At 45.8% G+C, this 18,669-nt stretch overlaps 1 protein-coding gene across 1 annotated transcript; it reads left to right on the top strand.

The window, feature by feature from the left end:
• Window positions 1-16,560: 16,560 nt before the first annotated feature.
• On the top strand, window positions 16,561-16,941 carry LOC104378821 (histone H2B 5). The gene has a single exon (XM_009985934.2). It carries the CDS (start codon window positions 16,561-16,563, stop codon window positions 16,939-16,941), a length of 381 nt encoding a protein of 126 aa, XP_009984236.1.
• Window positions 16,942-18,669: the final 1,728 nt, after the last annotated feature.

Below are 18,669 nucleotides of genomic sequence, written 5' to 3'. Positions count from 1 at the left end.
TACACTGGTAAGATTTGCTAATTATAGAAACACGAAAAAAGCCTTTTCCCTGATCATGCACCTCTGTTTGCTTTCTCTTTCTTTCCTCTGCCTGCTAATGATACCCAGCTCCATCACGGTAATTTTGGAGCGGCAGGGAATCAGCTTTGTCTGCTGAAACATTTCTGCAGAAGCCTCTATAGGCAAAGGGAGCCAGAGAGCAAGGTCTGCTTTAGGCATAATGGTGTTTGGGGTATTCTTCCCTAGCAGGGAGGTAAAACTGCAGAGTGTACAGTAATTAATTTAATCCAACATTGGGAGAGACGGAGGAGGAAGGATTGTATTGGAGAAGATAAGGGTTTTTTTTTTCAAGTTTCAGATCTAAGATCTAAGTGGCAGTTTCAATGACCTTCATGGTTCCTGTTTGAGACAAAAGGCAGCAACCTAGTACAAAGATATCATTTGTCTTCTCCTGGCCTCGTGCTTTGTTCTCCTGGAGTTTAGCCTGTCACTTCCCAGGGCTTGACTGACCCTCGTTGGGGCAGCAGCACCTCTCACCCGTGGCTCTCAGAAGTGCTCTTCTGGCAGGTGATTTTTTTTTTTTTTCCTCCAACTGTTTATTTCACATCTTCTCTGCTGTGCAAGGTCTTTCCTTCTTCTTACAACCCTCCACGTCTCTATTCTGTGTCTTATTTATGCCTCAGTATTTCTGTCTTGCCAGATGTTGTGCTGGTTTCTTTACCTTCCCCCTTCTCTTAGCTTTTTGTCCACTCGCACCTTTTCTCTCATTTTTGTCCCCTTTCATGTATCCTCTCCTTCTTTCATCTTTTCATTTTACTTCTTCTGTCCCATTTTTTATGCCCTGTCTTTTTGTCTCCTTTTTGACATCTCACTTACTTCAGTTCACTGCCTCACTCTACCTTCCTCTTGACATTTTTTCTCCATGCTGTTCCTTTGGTCATTGTCCTCCTCCATGCTTTCTCCTGACTTGCACTTACATATGTGTATATATATATATATTTATGTGTGTGTGTATACACATATCTCCACTCCAGATCTTCCATTCTCCAGCTGAAACAAAGGAATGACTCACCCTGATAGCCTGATCCTGTTGCACCCCTTTCCCAGCACCTGAAATACACCGCTCCTGCCCGTCCTTAAACACATGTGTTGGGTAGAGTGAAGGATTAAGTATGTGGGAAGTGTTTCTGAATTCAGGAGTGGACTTGAGAAAGGAGCTCGCTCAGGCTGCACTGTGAACAGAGCTGTTATTGTGCTCCCACTGACAGTACCAGAGGAGAATTGTACCCTCCTGAATCCAAGAAACTAATGGTGTTTTCCTCATGTTTCTAAATTTCTGATTCTTGGTAATGAAAAGGCTATAATTTTAGATAAGGGACACGGCCATCTGCTTTAATTATCCCTTGAATCCTGGACTGATCCAAAGTAAGACCTCACAAAATGTTTTTCTTTTTTGCCTGTTTTGTTTTATATATTTGTTAGGCCACTTTTGTGCAGCTCTTGGGGAAGAAATGCTTTTTTCCTCATCAGAGCTAAGCTCTGCCTCTGAAAAGGGCTCTGTGTGGGGCGAGGCTGGGATCTCGATTCATCAGCTTCCCTTTTTTTCTGGAGCCAGAGGGCGAGGAGAGAGCTGTGACTGCAGGATCATATGCATTGGGTGGGAGATGGAAGAATAGATGTATAAGCCAAAACTGCTACACTAACCTCAGGGGGTAGGGGTGGAGTTGTTTAATAATATTTCCCTTTGGCTATCACTGACTACAAAAGGCATCATTGGGGGATCAAGGGCAAATGTTAGATTTTGCTATTTAAATAAGACAGTTTAAAAAAAAAAATCTGATTTAATAATTAAACTATTTTTTTGGTCTTTCAAAAAGCATGCTACTAACTGGCTGGAATGAAAACAGCTCCATCCCACGGATTCCACCTCCGCTTTCTGGCAGCTTACCTGACTCATAAAGAGAGTGGGGGATTTTATACGCCACCTACATCAACTCAACGTTTTCCTTTGTGGTGAGAGTTAATCACCACCCTTGTCATATTATTTCACCAACCCTCTTGAAGATATGACCTGTCGGGGGGAATTGTTTATCTTTCAAACTATCCTTAAAACGTCTTATAGAACGGGAGGGAGGGTTTCTGAATTTGGTGAAAATACACAGGCGGTCCATTGCGATAAGGTTTTCTATGTTACTTGTTAAGAACTGGCATTCACCCCAGGATCAGGGAAGAGAGAGTTTCCGTTTGTGGGAGACTGATCTCTGACGTGAGATGGGCCACCTGGAGGGAGAGTTGAGATGCATCCGCTGAAGGTAGAGGACCATCCCCCAGGTAATCACTGCAAGAGGTGTGCGCTGAGGAAGAAAGTAGGGGGGTTGTAGCCATGATAGTCAAGGGTTTAAGATGGCAAAGTTTTGTCAGCAGAGGCAATGTTTGTATTAGACCAACAGACAGAGTCGGGAAAAATGGACATGCTTTTGGGCTCGTAAAATCTCTCTGTGTAACCTGTTTGGCCCTGCCTCTTGTGAGGAGAGAGACTGTGTGTAGTAGACTCATGTTTGTCAAGCAGAAAATACAGCATGAATGAAGACAAGACAACAGGAATGAGAACAATACACAAACGTGGCAACACAATAAATACAGTGTGCGCAGGAGGCAATGGAAGAAGGGGAAGGAGGAACTGAAGGTGCACCTCCAGGAAGGTTATTGGGAGTCGCAAAGAGGCTGGGGGTTACCCTGGGAAGTGAGATGAAGCTTAAGCAGAAAAGAGTATGATGTGTTTGCAGAAGAAATTCTTGAAATGAGTTATAAGGAGAGCAGAGAGGAAGGAATGGCTGAGACCGACCTGGAGCTCAGCACTTGAAGAGAAATCTTAGCGTGAAGGAGGGCCAGGGAAAGCATTTGGTAAGAGTCTCCTCATTTCTCTGTCACAAGGGCAGGCAGAATCAAGGAATGGGAAGGAAAAGGGAAAACCAAAAGAACTGAAGTGAACCATTGACAAATGTGGGTTGAAGGAGTGGTAAGGAAGCCGTTGACAGAAAGGAAGAAGTCCTCTTTGGGTCTTCTGTGGGACCTGGGAAATACATGAGTAACAAGTGGGGTGCTACAAGGCAGGAAGCAGGGAGCATCCCACCAGGAGCAACCTCTCTGTCCATACCTGATATAAATATGGGTTGATGTGTATAAGCCTTAAAATGTATTGCAGATACAGCAGCTCTGCCCCGAAGGTATGGATGCTGCAACTGTCTCACCCTTCCTGTCACACCTTTCTCTTTCTCCCACACCAAAATTAATCCCATATTCCCTCCTCTCCTGCACTGTGGGTCCTCAGCCCAGCTCCCAGCATCCTTCTTATTGACTGTGCCTTCCTAATAACTGGGGCACAACTGAAGATGAGGACTCAGGAGTCACCTGCAGAGATGCACTTCTCAAAGCAGAGGCACTAATGAGCTCTGCTGGTGCAAGAGGCACCAGCAAGGAGGAAGAAGAGCAAAGGGTGAGCAGTTCCTCTGAGGGAGAAACAGACTGGGAGGCCATAGCAAACTAAAGGGGAAACTAAAGGTGTGGAAGCCTCAGGAGGAAAGTGAGTGTAGGAGGATGGAGCCATGGATGGTTAAAAATAACAGTATGATACAGACAATGTGGCATTCCACTGGCATTTTAAACCTACTGCCTTTGAAAACCCTTCTGTGTTTGGAAAAGTGAGACTTGCTTTTAATTGTTCTAATTGCCGCTGACCAGCCGGGACCACTGGCATTCTGGGGCTATCGCTTTGTCCGGCAGCATCCCCCGTTTTCTTCACCACTGGTCTGGTGGTTGCAGCTGAGTCTTCTGCCGAGACCTCTCTGCACCCCCTGCCTGATGTAAATATCGATGTATCCATAATTATGCTTTGATTTCTCTGGAAGGGAGATGGCCTTTTCTAGCTTGTGTCAGTATAGTGACTATCTCACTAAGTCCACGTGATAATGGTGCTATCATGAACTAGAGCTAAATTAGAACACCATTCACAGGCAGTTTTTGTGGCATGGAGTCTGGGCATGGCCTAGCCTGGCCTGAAACATTTTTTTCAGTGTTTCTGGAGAACTGCAAGCTTTTCAGCCCTATGGCTGGTCATTCAAAGTAATGCATTGGTCTTTGTACAAATGCCACATGTTGGACGGGACCAAGTGGCAGCAAACCTCCTGGGGCTTTGAACCTCCTGGCACTGGTAATGGGTGTGAGAGAAAGAAGGGAGGAACAACAGAGAAGAGAATAAAGGGAAGAGAAATGCAAAGTGAAAGACCTTTGTGTGTTCTGATAATGACTCTTCACTAGCACAGCAGCATAGAACAGAAAAGCACTGTCTGGTTAATGTAGAGCAGTTATTTGCTATTGCTGGAGCCAAATCCTAGAAATCTTTTAAAAATAAAAATCAGATTTTGCCTTTGAACTGTGGAAGATATGGGTTTCTTCATCTTTCTCCCCTCGTCTGTTGCCTTCATCCTCCCACTTCCAAGTAAGATGTAAGCAAGGTTCCTTCTTCTCATCTCCAGCGTAAACTTATCCACGAACATTTTAAACCAGTTTATCGTTGGTTCTTATGCCAGAGTTTACTTTTACCTTCAAGAACTCTTGTGTCTTTAGAGCTCAACCTTCATTTGTTTCTGGAGAGCAGCCAGCTCCCCTCTCCAGTGGAGTTTTGCTGTGCTGTTCCAGCCATGCATTTCTCTTCTCCTTCCGTGTAACAGGCTCTCCGTTCTCCTGCTCCATGCAGGAGATGACCTCTAACGCCCAGAGGACTCTCCACCTGTGGTACTGTGATCTAGTGGGTGCAGCAGAGGAAGGTGTCAGCAATCCTGGATCATATTCCTAATCCAGTTATTGAATGATACGAGATCTGGAGGAGGACATTTATCTTTGTTTCCCCGCAGGCTCCAGTAATAGTCACACATCTCCATTTTACAGTAGAATTGCTATCACCATGCCAAGTTAATTATTAATACACACATTACAATATTTTCAGTGTTCTGTAGCAATGAAATCTGACTCTGTGCCACTCGCTACCCATTTGCTGGTGGCATGGCATGCAGTCCTTTTGGATGTACCTGTGTGGTACTCACAGCTCTGCATTCCCAGGCACCAGGCTTTACAGCCATGATAAAGCAGCCTTCACATATTCCTGACTTTTTCATTAATTGCAGGCTTTCCAATAATTTTTTTAAATCATTTTCAGGACTTGCTGACGTATGGGTAATGTAACTGGGAAATGATAATTGAAGTTAGAGACTCTCATTTAGAAGGAACGTTAGTCGTGATTGATTACAGCTGCTCATGTCATGCCCTTGCCTGGCACTTTCTCTGCACATAGAGGGAGAGCTGGTGGAGCTCTCTGCCCAGGTCTGTTGAGCATAAGTTCATTAGACCCATATACATCACATGAAAGTTGTTAAAAGGTTTTGCTGGGCTTGTTTCACCCATGCCATTGAGCATATGTGGTAATACTTAACACTGTGATGTACCCATCGCATTGCTCTTAAAAGCCTTAATGACTTTGGTCTGATCTTCAGGCTAATTTGGGAACATACCTTTCCACTTTGGCATGGCTTTATATCCGTATGTGTTATTCCCAGTCAATGTGGTATGGCTAGAGTAAATGTTTTGGGGTACAATCCGTGCTTGTGTTTCTTTTTGTTACACAAATTGTCTGTAGCACTGGAAAAGATCACAGAAACCTACTGAAACCTGGGGATGGGGCTTGTGGGAGGAACAGGTGCCACACGTGCCTGCGTTGGTTCCCACATAGCTCCTGCCAAAACTCCGAAGCAGCTCTCATCTCCTGGGGTGGCTTCTTCTCTCTCTCGCACCCACTCTCCCCTTATGGCCTGCAGGTGTTGGGCTGTAGCTTCTCTCATATTTTTGGCCATGGCTGAATTAGCAGATTTTTAATGAATGCCTTTTTCAGCACTGATGAGAATAGTCTAGAATTTTGGTAATTCCCTATTACTCCATAAAATCCATAAAAATACTTTGCTTAAATGCCATAGCAGTTCTTTAGGCTTATTATCGTTACTAGTTTAGAGACCAGGGCTCCATTGTAGGAGGAGTTATTTGGATATAGCAGACTCAGTGAGTTCACGGTCTTCTGCTTTTCCAGAGAAATTGAAATGATGAGGTCAAAGATCAAACGATTTTCATTTTTGCTATGGCGCAGAGCAATTCATTTTGGATCTGCACTTCTTATTTTCAATAGCATGGGGCGTCATGGAATAAGTAAATCACCTTTCTGATGTGTAACGGGTCGTTGGTATTACAGACCCCAGTCACCTAGGATTTTTGTTCTCACGCCCATCTCCAAAGGTCTGTACTTTGCAAATCACCAAGAAGATACGTAGATCTTGCAATGCGCTAGGTAGCTGAGCTGCTGTGTTTGTCTTGCTTGCTTCTCCTGCCCAGCAGGACTGCTTCAGGTCAGTTGGAGATCACCTGCCTGGATGTGGTTAGCAGGCTCTGATCTCCTTGCCTTCGGAGCAACGCTGCTGAGTTAATCTGAGGACAGGAGCTAAACCCTGCACCAAGACGCAGAGTTGCTGCTGACAGATTGACCCTCAGTGGGTTCGGTTGAGTTTTAGTGGGGTATGAAGGGAACAGAATCCTGTTGCTTGAGGAAAGGATTCCTGGCAGGAGCAGCAAATCCTGGTGTCTGTGAAACTTGGGGAGGAAGCTTGTCCTGCAGTTTATGTTATGTTAAGGTTTGAACTTAGTGATAAAACCCCAGGAAGGGAGTGAGCCTTGTCCTGGTTTTGACTGGGACAGAGTTAATTTTTTTTTTTTTTCAGCAGCTAGAAGAACTCTGTGTTTTGGTTTTAGTCTGGGACTCATTATGAGGAGAATGTTGATAACACACTGATGTTTATAGTTGGTACTGAGACATCAAGGACTTTTCAGCTTCCCATGTTCTTGCCAGTGTGCAGGAGCACAACAGGCTGATGGGGAGCATGGCCGGGACAGAGGGTCCACAACTCCTCTTATGGTTTGAACTTAGACTTAGGACTGAGGACCAAGTTGGCCAATGGAGTATTCCATATCATGCAGTGTCATGCCCAGTATAAAGATGAGGATTGACTGGAAAGAAGGTCTTCTGTTCTTCAGAGAGCTCTCACTTTTGGACTCTCAGAGTGCTCTCGCTCCCTCTCTTTTTGGGCTTCTCACTCATCTGGGATTGCGGTGTCAGGACTTATCTGTTTCGAGATCGTTAGCTGGGATGGGACAGGCCTCGGTCAAGGGGTGGTGAGCAATTACACTGTGCATCACTCGTGTGTATATATTACTATCATTATACATATATACGTATTAATATATTATTAATATGATTAAATTGTTCCTATCTCAACCCATAAGTCTCCTTCCCTTTTCCCCTTTAATTCTCTTCCCCATCCCCACAGGGTGGGGCGTTGAGCGAGCGGCTGTGTGGCATTTGGTTGCCAACCAGGCTAAACCACGACAGCCTGGTTGTGTCCTCTGTTGGACTGTGTTAGTACTGAGGGCTTTCTGAGGGTGATTGGGGTAATACACGTTTCTCCTAAAGCCTGGCTGTCTGTGGGAATGCTGACTGGAGTGTAATTGTAGCAGATGCTGGTACTGGATGTGCTCTCGTAAACATTTAACAGGTATTGATCTATAGAAAACACCATTTCTCCTTTTTGCATTTATTAGATGGCGTTGGTCAAGTGTGTAGATCGGAGATATTCCAAAGCAGGTAGATAATAAGTGCTCTTATAAAGAGCAGATGAAAGTCATGCTAAAGCGTTTTTTAAATACTCAGTTATTTATTTACAGTAACAAAATCTTGATAAAATGTGGAGTCTGATTTTTATAAAGTACTGAGTAGCCTGGATTCCAGTGGAAATCAATGTTGGCTGTTGGTGCTAAGCATCTCTAAACATCGTATTTGTGGTTTCAGAGCCAGGTTAAACCCCAATTGACTTCAGGCACTCCTTTAATCAGAGTAAGGACAGCAGTGTTTAGCCTCCTGACAGTCATTCTTCTTGCAGCACTGTGTCTCTCTGTCACTCTGCTTGACTCATGGATGTTAAAGAAATTCTTTGGCCTAGGTTTCCCACAGCAGAGTCTCAGAATTCAGTTAACTAAACTTAATCTGCAACATGGATGAGATTTTCTTTCCTTTAAAAATTCAATGTGTTTTCTCTGCAGAGTAAGGGTCCTGCTCCTTACTTTGTACATAAGCATCTCTGATTGACAGCCCCACAACCCTGAGGAGTATTTGCAGCTTGGGCAGAAATAACACAAGAAATTACAACGGTTGCTGGAGACTAAAACTGTGTTTTCTAAAATGGTAAATGGAAATGCTAGAAAAGAAAAGAAGAGGAAAGAAACTATTACCATAGGGAATAGTTGCATCCCAACAGGTAGGAAGTCAAGAAAGGGTACCAAGAGACCTGCATGGTTAAATGGGGAGCTGTTGGGCAAACTCATTTGGAAAAAGAGAGTGTACAGATTATGGAAGGAGGGGCAGACCTCTTTGGAGAAATATAGGTCTGCTGTCAGAGGATGTAGAGAGGCAACTAGGAAAGCTAAGACCTCCTTGGAATTAAACCTTGCAAGAAAGGTCAAGGACAACAGAAAGGACTTCTTCAAATACATTGCAGATAAAACTAACACTAGAGGCAATGTAGGCCCGCTGGTGAATGAGGAGGGTGCCCTGGTGACAGAGGATAAGAAGGCAGAGTTACTGAATGACTTCTTTACCTCAGTCTATACTGCTGGAGGCTATCCTGATGAGCCCTGGAACCCCGAGCTCCTGAGGAAGTCAGGATAGAAGAGGAGTCTGCCCTGGTTGATGAGGACTTGGTTAGGGACCAGTTAAGCAACCTGGCCATCCATAAATCCATGGGTCCTGATGGGATGCACCTGCGGGTGCTGAGGGAGCTGGCGGATGTCATTGCCAGGCCACTCGCCATCATCTTTGCTAAATCGTGGGGAACGAGAGAGGTGCCTGAGGACTGGAGGAAAGCGAATGTCACTCCAGTCTTCAAAAAGGGCAAGAAGGAAGACCCAGGTAACTATAGATCGGTCAGCCTCACCTCCATCCCTGGAAAGATAATGGAACAACTTATCCTTGGTGCTGTCTCTTAGGCATATCAAGGATAAGAGGGTCATTAGGGGCAGTCAACATGGCTTCACTAAGGGGAAGTAATGCTTGACAAACCTGATAGCCTTTTATGAGGACATCACCCAGTGGGTGGATGATGGTAGAGCAGTGGATGTGGTCTATCTGGACTTCAGTAAAACATTTGACACAGTCTCCCACGGCATCCTCACAGCTAAACTGAGGAAGCGTGGTCTGGATGATCGGATAGTGAGGTGGATTGTGAACTGGCTGAAGGATAGAAGCTAGAGAGTGGTGGTCAATGAGACAGAGTCCAGTTGGAGGCCTGTGTCCAGTAGAGTCCCTCAAGGGTCGATACTGGGACCAGTATTGTTCAACGTATTCATCAGTCACTTGGATGAGGGAACAGAGTGCATGGTCAGCAAGTTTGCCGATGACACTAAACTGGGAGGAGTGGCTGACACACCTGAAGGCTGTGCTGCCATTCAGAGAGACCTGGACAGGCTGGAGAGTTGGGTGGGGAGAAATTTAATGAAATACAACAAGGGCAAGTGCAGAGTCTTGCATTTGGGTAAGAACAACCCCATGTACCAGTACAAGTTTGGGGACTGAACTGTTGGGGAACAGCACAGGGGAAAGGGACCTGGGGGTCCTGGTGGACAGCAGGATGACCATGAGCCAGCAATGTGCCCTTGTGGCCAAGAAGGCCAATGGCATCCTGGGGTGTATTAGAAGAGGTGTGGTTAGGAGGTCGAGAGAGGTTCTTCTCCCCCTCTACTCTGCCCTGGTGAGGCCACATCTGGAATATTGTGTCCAGTTCTGGGCCCCTCAGTTCAAGAAGGACAAGGACCTGCTTGAGAGAGTCCAGCGCAGGGCCACAAAGATGATTAAGGGAGTGGAGCATCTTCCTTGTGAGGAAAGGCTGAGGGAGCTGGGTCTCTTTAGCTTGGAGAAGAGGAGACTGAAAGGGGGACCTCATTAATGTTTAAACATCAGGAAGAACTTCTTCACAGTAGGGGTAACAGAACACTGGAACAGGCTGCCCAGAGAGGTTGTGGAGTCTCCTTTTCTGGAGATGTTCAAAACCCACCTGGACGCGTTCTTGTGTGATCTGATCTAGATGGTCCTGCTCCGGCAGGGGGATTGGACTAGATGATCCTTTGAGGTCCCTTCCAATCCCTAACATTCTGTGATTCTGTGAATATCCTATACTGAAATCCCAAGTGAAGTGTTAACGCACACGATGATGAGGATCAGTCAAAGAGTTGGGACGCCAGTGTATCTCAGTGCTCTGTTCTGCTTGTATTTATTCTAAAGAAATCTGAAGATCACTTTGAACATAGTGTGTCTGTGTCAGGGAGTGAGTTTGTAGCATTTCTTTCTATGTTAAGGAGGAGGGGGCGCCTTCAGTTTTAACACATTTTTGTGATCTGATAGACAAGCATGAATCCCTTCACTAGAAGGATTTCATGTGTGTATCCGAGGTTAAAAGTTAGCCGTTTAAATTATAAATTTACAGGAGCAATCGTATAAAATACAGCAGAGCATGTGGGATGGGGATGGGGCCTTATTGTTGGTAAGGGAGGAGACCTGGGATCCCAAAACTGATCTCTGTACCTCCTCACCTTTGGAACAAATCAGGTATTTCAGACTAGTTTACTTTATTCTAGGAAATTCTCCTCCTCGTTACTTCAGAGCAAATATTACCTCATCATCACATGATAGACAACATACCAAGAGAAAAATTCTTTCCAGTCCAAAATATGACTATCAGTTTTCGCACATGAGACAGCATCACCGATGCTGCAGCATCACAGTCTCACTGTGACTCATCACGCTTCTGATCTGCTTTACTACCTAAGGCAGAACTTGCTACCAAATAACTATAACATATCTGCTTGTTTTCTCAGTTATTACTTCTCAACAGCACCTGTTGGATGAGCAAATTCTTGTTTAATAACTTGCAGGTAGATCACTGTGCATTACAAAAGGGAGGGGATTTGCAGTCTGCAGGAGTGTGCTGTTCCAACAACAGTCTTTTGCTGACATCTGGTAGTTTGTAAACTATATTTACCAGATCTGCTGTCTGTGCTCATACAAGCATTTCGGAGCAGATGAAGCCATTAGAAAGCCTTTTCCTTTTAGTGGAAACATTCCCTAATTTGTTGCCCGTCTTAGTGTTTCAGAGAGAGTAAAACAAAAAGCAGCAGCTAATTTAGCTTTACATTTCTTGATGTGTAGGATTAAAGCCAAGTTGTCATTATTTTGTACAGCAAGGGAAGCTAAGGAAAGGGACAATAATTGAACAGAACTAACAGGATATCCCTATTGAAGGGGCAGTAAGATCTCGTTGGCTCTCATTTACTCTAGCAAGGATTAAAATAGATCATTGGAAGATTAGCGAACATCAGAAGAATATCAGATGTCCAGAAGATGAGAGCTTGAGCTTTTCCTACAAATGCTTAATTTTTCACCAAAACCTCCTAAGAACAAAGTACCGTTTCTAGAAATGTAACCTTTATGATTGATAAGGAGATTACAGCAAGGGAGCAGCTTGGTGGATGTGGGGATTTACAAGGGATGCCACAGAGCTCATGACAGCAAGGACAGCTTTTAGTAGGAAAAAGAAGGAAAAATCCAAGTGCTGTTTCCACCCCTGCATGAGGAGAGGTCCAAAAGGCCAGCTAATAGTCCACTTATGGTCACCCATGCACACTGCTGGCACCGGCTTGGCACCAGTCCTACAGATTCAGTACCAAGGCCAAGAAGAAACAAAACTCAGGAGCTTCCCCGCCTGCCTCACTCTCCATCAATATATCAGGCCTAAGGAAAACAGAGTCAGCATCAGGCTTCGCGTGGGATTTCTCAGCAGGGCTCCTCTCCCACCTCGGATCTGAGAGACTGCGGTGATTTGTATCTTTGAATATGTTTTCAGTTCCTTTTCCTTTTCATGATGCTGAAGAAAGGGGTGTCAACACAAAAGGACATGGATCTGTCACTGTGCACTGCTCTGGTTTTTAGCAGCAGGCAGGCTGCTGCTTGGAGCTGGCAGGAGAAAATGCTGTGGTTGGTTTTGTTGTTGGTTTTCTGAGGAAGGGATAAAATGCCAGCACTGATAACTGATTGGCTCAGAGCATACAAAGCTGTAAAGAAAAAAATGTACGCGAAGACTTTCCTCAAAAACCCGAAACCTTGCAGATGTCACCGTGATGCTTCAGAGTGCCTCTTCTCGCATGGCCATAGCCTGTGTCCCAGGGACCTGGGGGGCTTGGACCTGGAGATGAGCACTGTCTCCCCTCCTTAGGGATCCTTGTGGAAGTCTCTGGCTGCAGTATCCCATGGGAAGCATCCATCGGGGGAACACAGCTCATAAAGCATGTTATAGGCAAGAGGTACCCAGCTTCAGTCTCGAAGAGTGACAGAATGGTTGAGGCTGGAGGCGATGCTGGAGACCATCTAGTCCAGCCCCTGGACCAGGGTCAGCTGCTGCAGGTTGCTCAGGGCCACAACCAGTTGGGTTTTGAGTATCTCCAAGGATGGAGACCCTACAGCTTCTCTGAGCAACCTGTGCCAGTGCTCAGTCACCCTCACAGTAGAGAAGTCATTCACGATGGCAACACTTCCAAGCACAAAACCTGATAATTATTAACCTCTTCCAGTTTTCTCTATTATTTAAAGGAAAAAGAAATACAACTATTTTCATCAAAAACCACACATTTTTTTAAAGGTCACCTAGTTTTCCCTTAACAAAGTCTCCATATCAACACTTTGGGAATAATCCCACTACTTTTATCTTCAAACCAGAGCAGGACCTGCCTGTGGAGTGCATTACACTGTTGACAGAAGGCTTGGTGATACTGTTGGCCGTTATTAACATTATTTATTTAGCACCTGGCAAATGCAGTCAGGCTCTTTGTGCTAGGCACTGCCCAAACAAACTGGAAGGAAGACAACCTGTTCCCAAAGGTGTTATTTACTTGTTAAATAGTAGGCTGGAAGGAAATGAGTGGAAGGAAACAAGGACACCAAAGCTTTTGTGCTAATCTCTCAACTTTACTGTCATTGCTTCCCTCATCGCAGCCATACATGGGAGAAGAGCGAGATCCTGACTGTGCTACCCGAGAGCGTCAGCTGGTCAAATGGACGGAGATGTCCTGTAGGTGTGACCTTTTCTGGAGACACATGAAATCACTCTGGTGCCTGTTTGGCACTGTATTAATTTTTTAAAAGCCACAGTATGAGTGCACTTAACAATTAATACATATTTTAGAAGGATACACTTTTTAAAGAGCCTAAGAAACAGTCATTTACATTTTTCAGTTGTGGTGTTTTCAGTCAGGAAATTAGCTCATGAGAAAAAGAAGCAAATGCACGGTTAATTCTTCTCTTGGAAAAGTGCCTTTCCCTTGAAAAGACATATTTTCAAGTCTGCAAACAGAGCAGTAGGGGATTTCTTTTCCTGATATTGCTTCCCAAGTAGAGGAAGAAAAGGAAGAAAAATAGTGGTTTCACCAGAGGAAGAAAATGTGGTGTTTAAGGAGACATGTCAGAGTTTTGAAGGGTGTCCAGGACTTTTGGGGCAGTCCAGCAACTGCCTTTCCAAATGCTTCCACTGGGAAGAATACCCAGAAAAAATTAATAAAGGGGATAAGGTGGCAGAGTCAAGTACATAGTTCAGTGAAAATCATGTCTTGGAGATTTTAAAGAAAAGGTAAGACATTAATATAGAGGGCACGCCTGGGTACCCTCAAAGCAAAGCGTGGCGCTCTGGAGGCTCCTTCCAGCCACACGTTGCTGGCATTTCTGTGACACTGTTTTTCATGTGCTCAAAGTGAGCATTTTGCCGTGCTGAGTCTTAGAGTCCACTTTCTCTGAGTGTCCTGCATGTCTCTGGGCATGGTCTTTGGCCGTCATTTTCCATCTAGATCAACTCACTGGGCTGTGAAGCTTTGCCAGGGGCTGAGTTCACTTGAAGGAGAAGTACTCTCGCAATGTGCCCATCCCCTTCCTCTTTCTGTGAAACTGCTTTTCCTTTAACCTCAAAGAGTCAACAAAATATGTTAGTTTATGATTGTCAGGTAATACAACCACCATACGTTGCAACTACAGGTTTCCTGAATCTAGAAAAAGATACTAATGTTCCCCAAAGCCAACTAGAAGGAAGCATCAACAGCTCTCAATATATTTGTTGGTTTTCTTCTTTCCTTTTCCTTCCTATCCTCCATACCTGGTGTTAGATTGCTAGTTATTCCAGGGGTCTGAGAGGGATTTATATGTTTTTACCCGGTTTTGATGTTTTTTTTTTAATATTTCTATGCTTTAGTCGTGAGCAGTTTGAGGTTCTGGTGCAGGGAGGGGTTAGCAGTGTGCTGGCAGCCTGTGACATGAAGTTTTCCTGTACGCTGGCCTTCACCTAGTTAGACAGTATCCCATTTTGAACTGAGAAAATACTTCTTTTTGCAAGATGAAGGAAAGGAAATTTGACCAGTTCTCTCAGGCCTCACAAAGGCAAAGCAAGGAAGACATTGCTTTGCTTGAGCAAAAACTCAATGCTAAGGACATTGGTGCCAACCTTTGCTTCCATCCAGGCGGGCATTTCGGAGGACTGCGGTGGAGATGTTGCCTCCTCGCTCCCCAGCATCCCAAGCACTGCCAGCCTGCCCTTGCCACTGGACTTTCTCCCCCTTGAAATGCTCAGCGTTGCCCTTTGCCCATCACCTGCCAGACCACGCGGCTGCCAGAGCCCGGCCTTGGTGCTTCGCGGAGTAAAGCCGCGACAGCAGCCCCGTGCGTGCTGCAGGTGGAAGGCAGCATCTCACGTACCGAGGGTTTGGGGCAGCAGAGGTTTCTCACAGTTTGGAAGCAGAGCTGGTATCTGCCGAGACGTGAGCATGTAAATCCAGCTTCGGCGTGCAAGGCGTCTGCTCCCATGAGGAGCAGCCAGGAACTTTTTAAAGACTTGGTTGCAAGACAGCTGCTGTGTCTGGCTTTGACTGCAGATGCGGATGATAGTGGAGAAACCAGGCCAGGATGGAGGGTGGCATCTCCTTCCTTCCTGTGGAGGAGAGGCAGGGCTGAGCATGCCGCCATCACTTTGGCACAGGCACCATTTAGGTCGCTCTCTGTTGCTCTGTATGTGTGCAGTCCGTATGTCACATCCAAGATTTCTCTCTCCCATTTACTTCTGTTCATTTTCCCATGTGCCATCAGCCCTGAAGCTCTTTTTTCTCTTCGCAGCTCTCTTGGCCCACAGACTGTAATTCATAGGTCATCTTCAAAGGAGGCACAGAGCAGTAAAAGCCCAAGCCCTGGGGTGATGCTGGGAGCTGATCCTCCAGCAAAGCCTGGGGAGGGCTTATCTTTCAAGGGAGCACTCAAAGTGTCCTCTGAAACCCAAAACTGTTTACCACGTTACAATAGAGTTATTCCCTTGATGCGCGTAATTTACACGTGTAGATTTGTAGTGTAGGGGAGTCACCCAGTTTTATGATGGGTTTACATGGTCTTTTCTTTATGGCTCTTCTGGATGCCAGCAGTCAGCTGCAGGCCAGGGCTCTGCAGGTTGTGGTCAGATGAAGAAAAACGTGGAGAGATGATTGTGCATCTTTGATGTAAACTGCCCCATGGAGGCCTGCGCTCCCGAAAGGAAAAAGCGCCAAATAGCGGGAAACCATTTCAGTCCATGCAGCTTCTCTCCATTGACACATAGCTCAAAAGCACTTTGATTTTTGCCTCCTGTCCCCATTCCTTTTTCTCTGTCAGGTGATTCCTGCCACCTCCTCCTAGCTTTTCTACTCTGGTATTTTTTACTGGCTAATGTGATTACTGAGAGATTCCAGTAGCTCAGCTAGCTAGCTTAAAACTAGATTAATTTTTATGTTCCACTGGAATACATGGTGTGAAACAATAGACACAGAAATGCAAGCACTCTCAAAATAAACTTTTACCTACATGCAAACAAAAAAGTGTCTATTGGAGATTGTAATAACCATATAAAATAATTTTGACGAGTTTCATATGAAGGTGGCTTCGGTCATATCTTGCAACAGTCTCCAGCCTATTCCAGAAAGATTTGATGTAATCCATGCTGCAGTAAGTGTTTTCTTTGGAACTGCATTGTTCTTCTCAGAAACGTGTTCACCCCCAGCCCCATATTTACTAAGTAGATGCCAACTAGGCCTGGGTTCAGCGATGTTTACAAGGCCAGTGTTATGGAGATTTTAAAAGAAAACAATAAAAAACATGCACAAACCAGAGCAGTTCTCACTGGCAGTTCAGAAATGCTTGTGCAGGGTCATGGGGTGTTTGTCTCAGATTCAGAGATGTGGCTTGTCTGTGACTCAGACTCTCTCATCTTTCAATAAAACTGTACTGTAGGAGAATGAAAAAGAAATTTATTTTTTTGGTGTTCTTTCCAAGCAGCTCCAAGACCCAGAGAAAGAGCTCTCAAGATGCCGGAGCCAGCAAAGTCCACCTCTGCCCCCAAAAAGGGCTCCAAGAAAGCCGTGACGAAGACCCAGAAGAAGGGCGATAAGAAGCGACACAAGAGCAGGAAGGAAAGCTACTCCATCTATGTCTACAAGGTGCTGAAGCAGGTCCACCCCGACACTGGCATCTCCTCCAAAGCCATGGGCATCATGAACTCCTTCGTCAATGACATCTTTGAGCGCATCGCCGGAGAAGCCTCCCGCCTGGCCCATTACAACAAGCGCTCCACCATCACCTCTCGGGAGATTCAGACGGCTGTGCGCCTGCTGCTCCCAGGAGAGCTGGCCAAGCACGCCGTCTCGGAGGGTACCAAGGCTGTCACCAAGTACACAAGCTCCAAGTAGCTGGACATCACCTTTCCAATGGGACCATCAAGCACCGGACCCTCCGCGCAAGCACAGATAGGCAGCCATGGTCCAGATAAACATCACAGCTATTATCCACAGCAATTTACAGCCTTGGGATGGGCATGAGAAGCTGCCTGGTGGAAGAGGAGACCATGATCTGAATGTCGTCTGATTTTCGTAGTCTGTTCGAGATGTTCAATGGGTTTGGCGAGGCTGGTGGAGGAGGCCCTGCTTTCACATCTCATCCGAAGGACAGACCGACTGTAGCACATCCAAACTCTCCTCTGTGCTTGGCAAACATGCATGTTGGTGCTGACGGAGGAGACTGGCAGCAGCAACATGGAGATGCCGTCTCTGAGGTCTTCCTGTTTGGCTGCTTTCTCACAGTCATCCGAGACAGGCACTGAGGAGTCAGCGCTGGTATCCTCTCCCTTGTAGCCCAGATCCATCCCAGTCTACAGTGGCATAGCCCACCCTGTGCCGGCAGAAGTGGCATCAACAGCTACTGAGCACGAGCTGTAGAATAAAATCCATATTGATTCAACTGCTACCAGTGCTTGACAGCCTGTTCTATTAAAGAGCAAGCCTGGCAGGCAGACAGATACCCGGGATGATACCAAGTGCTGTTCCTCCTCATCGCTTGCAATGGATGAGCCATCGAGCAGGCTAAGGGTGCTGGCACTGGAGCTGCCTGCTGCCTCCCACCTTGTGACAAGGTGGACGGACAGACAAGGGGGGATGTTGGGGCTGGGTCGCTGCTGCTGCTTTGCCTGCTTTAGGACTTGCATTGGTGCACAAGGACGTTGCTAATTCTGCTGCTTTTCAGAGACTTTCCTGCCTCGAAGCTGCCTGGGTGCTCCCTTCCACCATCAGCGTGGGCGAGACAGGGTGGTGCCCTTGGGGGGTCCCCTCTCCTGTGGGCGCTGGGGTGGTGCGGGACAAACAGCGCAGAGGTGTTGGGAGGGGACTGAGGATTTGGGAAGGTGTCTGAAGTGGGAGCAGAGGTGGCTAATGCAGTCCGGGGGAGAGGCAGGCTCCCCGCCTGGCCCTGCCTTCCCTGCTTAGTAAAAGCAAAATCTAAGATTGGGTGGATATATAGGGACACTTGCCTGCATCCCAGTGATATTTTAAAGATTAAATAATTTTCAGCCACTTCAAATACTCCCCACATCTTCTCAAAGTCCACAGTAAGGTGAGCAATAATAAAACTGTGATAAAAGCCATAGAGATTAGTGGAGGAACGTCTTGGTTACAAGTTTATCTTGCCCAAACTGCTGGATAGCAGAAGAGCTGTGTAGCACTGGTGTGAAGTCGAAGCTTCCTACTCAAAACACAAAATTAGCCAACGTTTAAAAAAAAATAAATATCAAAATCTCTGGTAGGCAGTAGCGCTCAGATAAAAAATATTCATGTCTAAAATAACAACCTCTTTCTGCAGCTTGTTCTGTAAATAAAAAGGGCAGCAGAGACACAGGATCCAGAACTAAGTGCAGGTGCTCCCCAAACTCCAAGACCTCGCTTTTAATTGAAAGGTGAATTCATACCCTGAAACAGCGACCTGGCAGTACGCCTCTCACTGTCCCCTACGTTTGTCTTTATCCTCTTTCTTTACACTTTGAGAGTGGTGAGACCCTTGACAAATTTCTGTTGCTTTCGGAGCTGTAGGACTCTGCAGCTCCAGAAGATTGAGTGAGTTCTTGATCTTGTAACAGTGTTGCAGCCATT

Source organism: Tauraco erythrolophus, chromosome 4 (genome assembly GCF_009769465.1).
Source record: "Tauraco erythrolophus isolate bTauEry1 chromosome 4, bTauEry1.pri, whole genome shotgun sequence".
Classification (NCBI taxonomy): Eukaryota; Metazoa; Chordata; class Aves; order Musophagiformes; family Musophagidae; genus Tauraco; species Tauraco erythrolophus.
The sequence above is the reverse complement of the archived record's forward strand: the minus strand, read 5'-3'. Positions and strand labels throughout refer to the sequence as shown.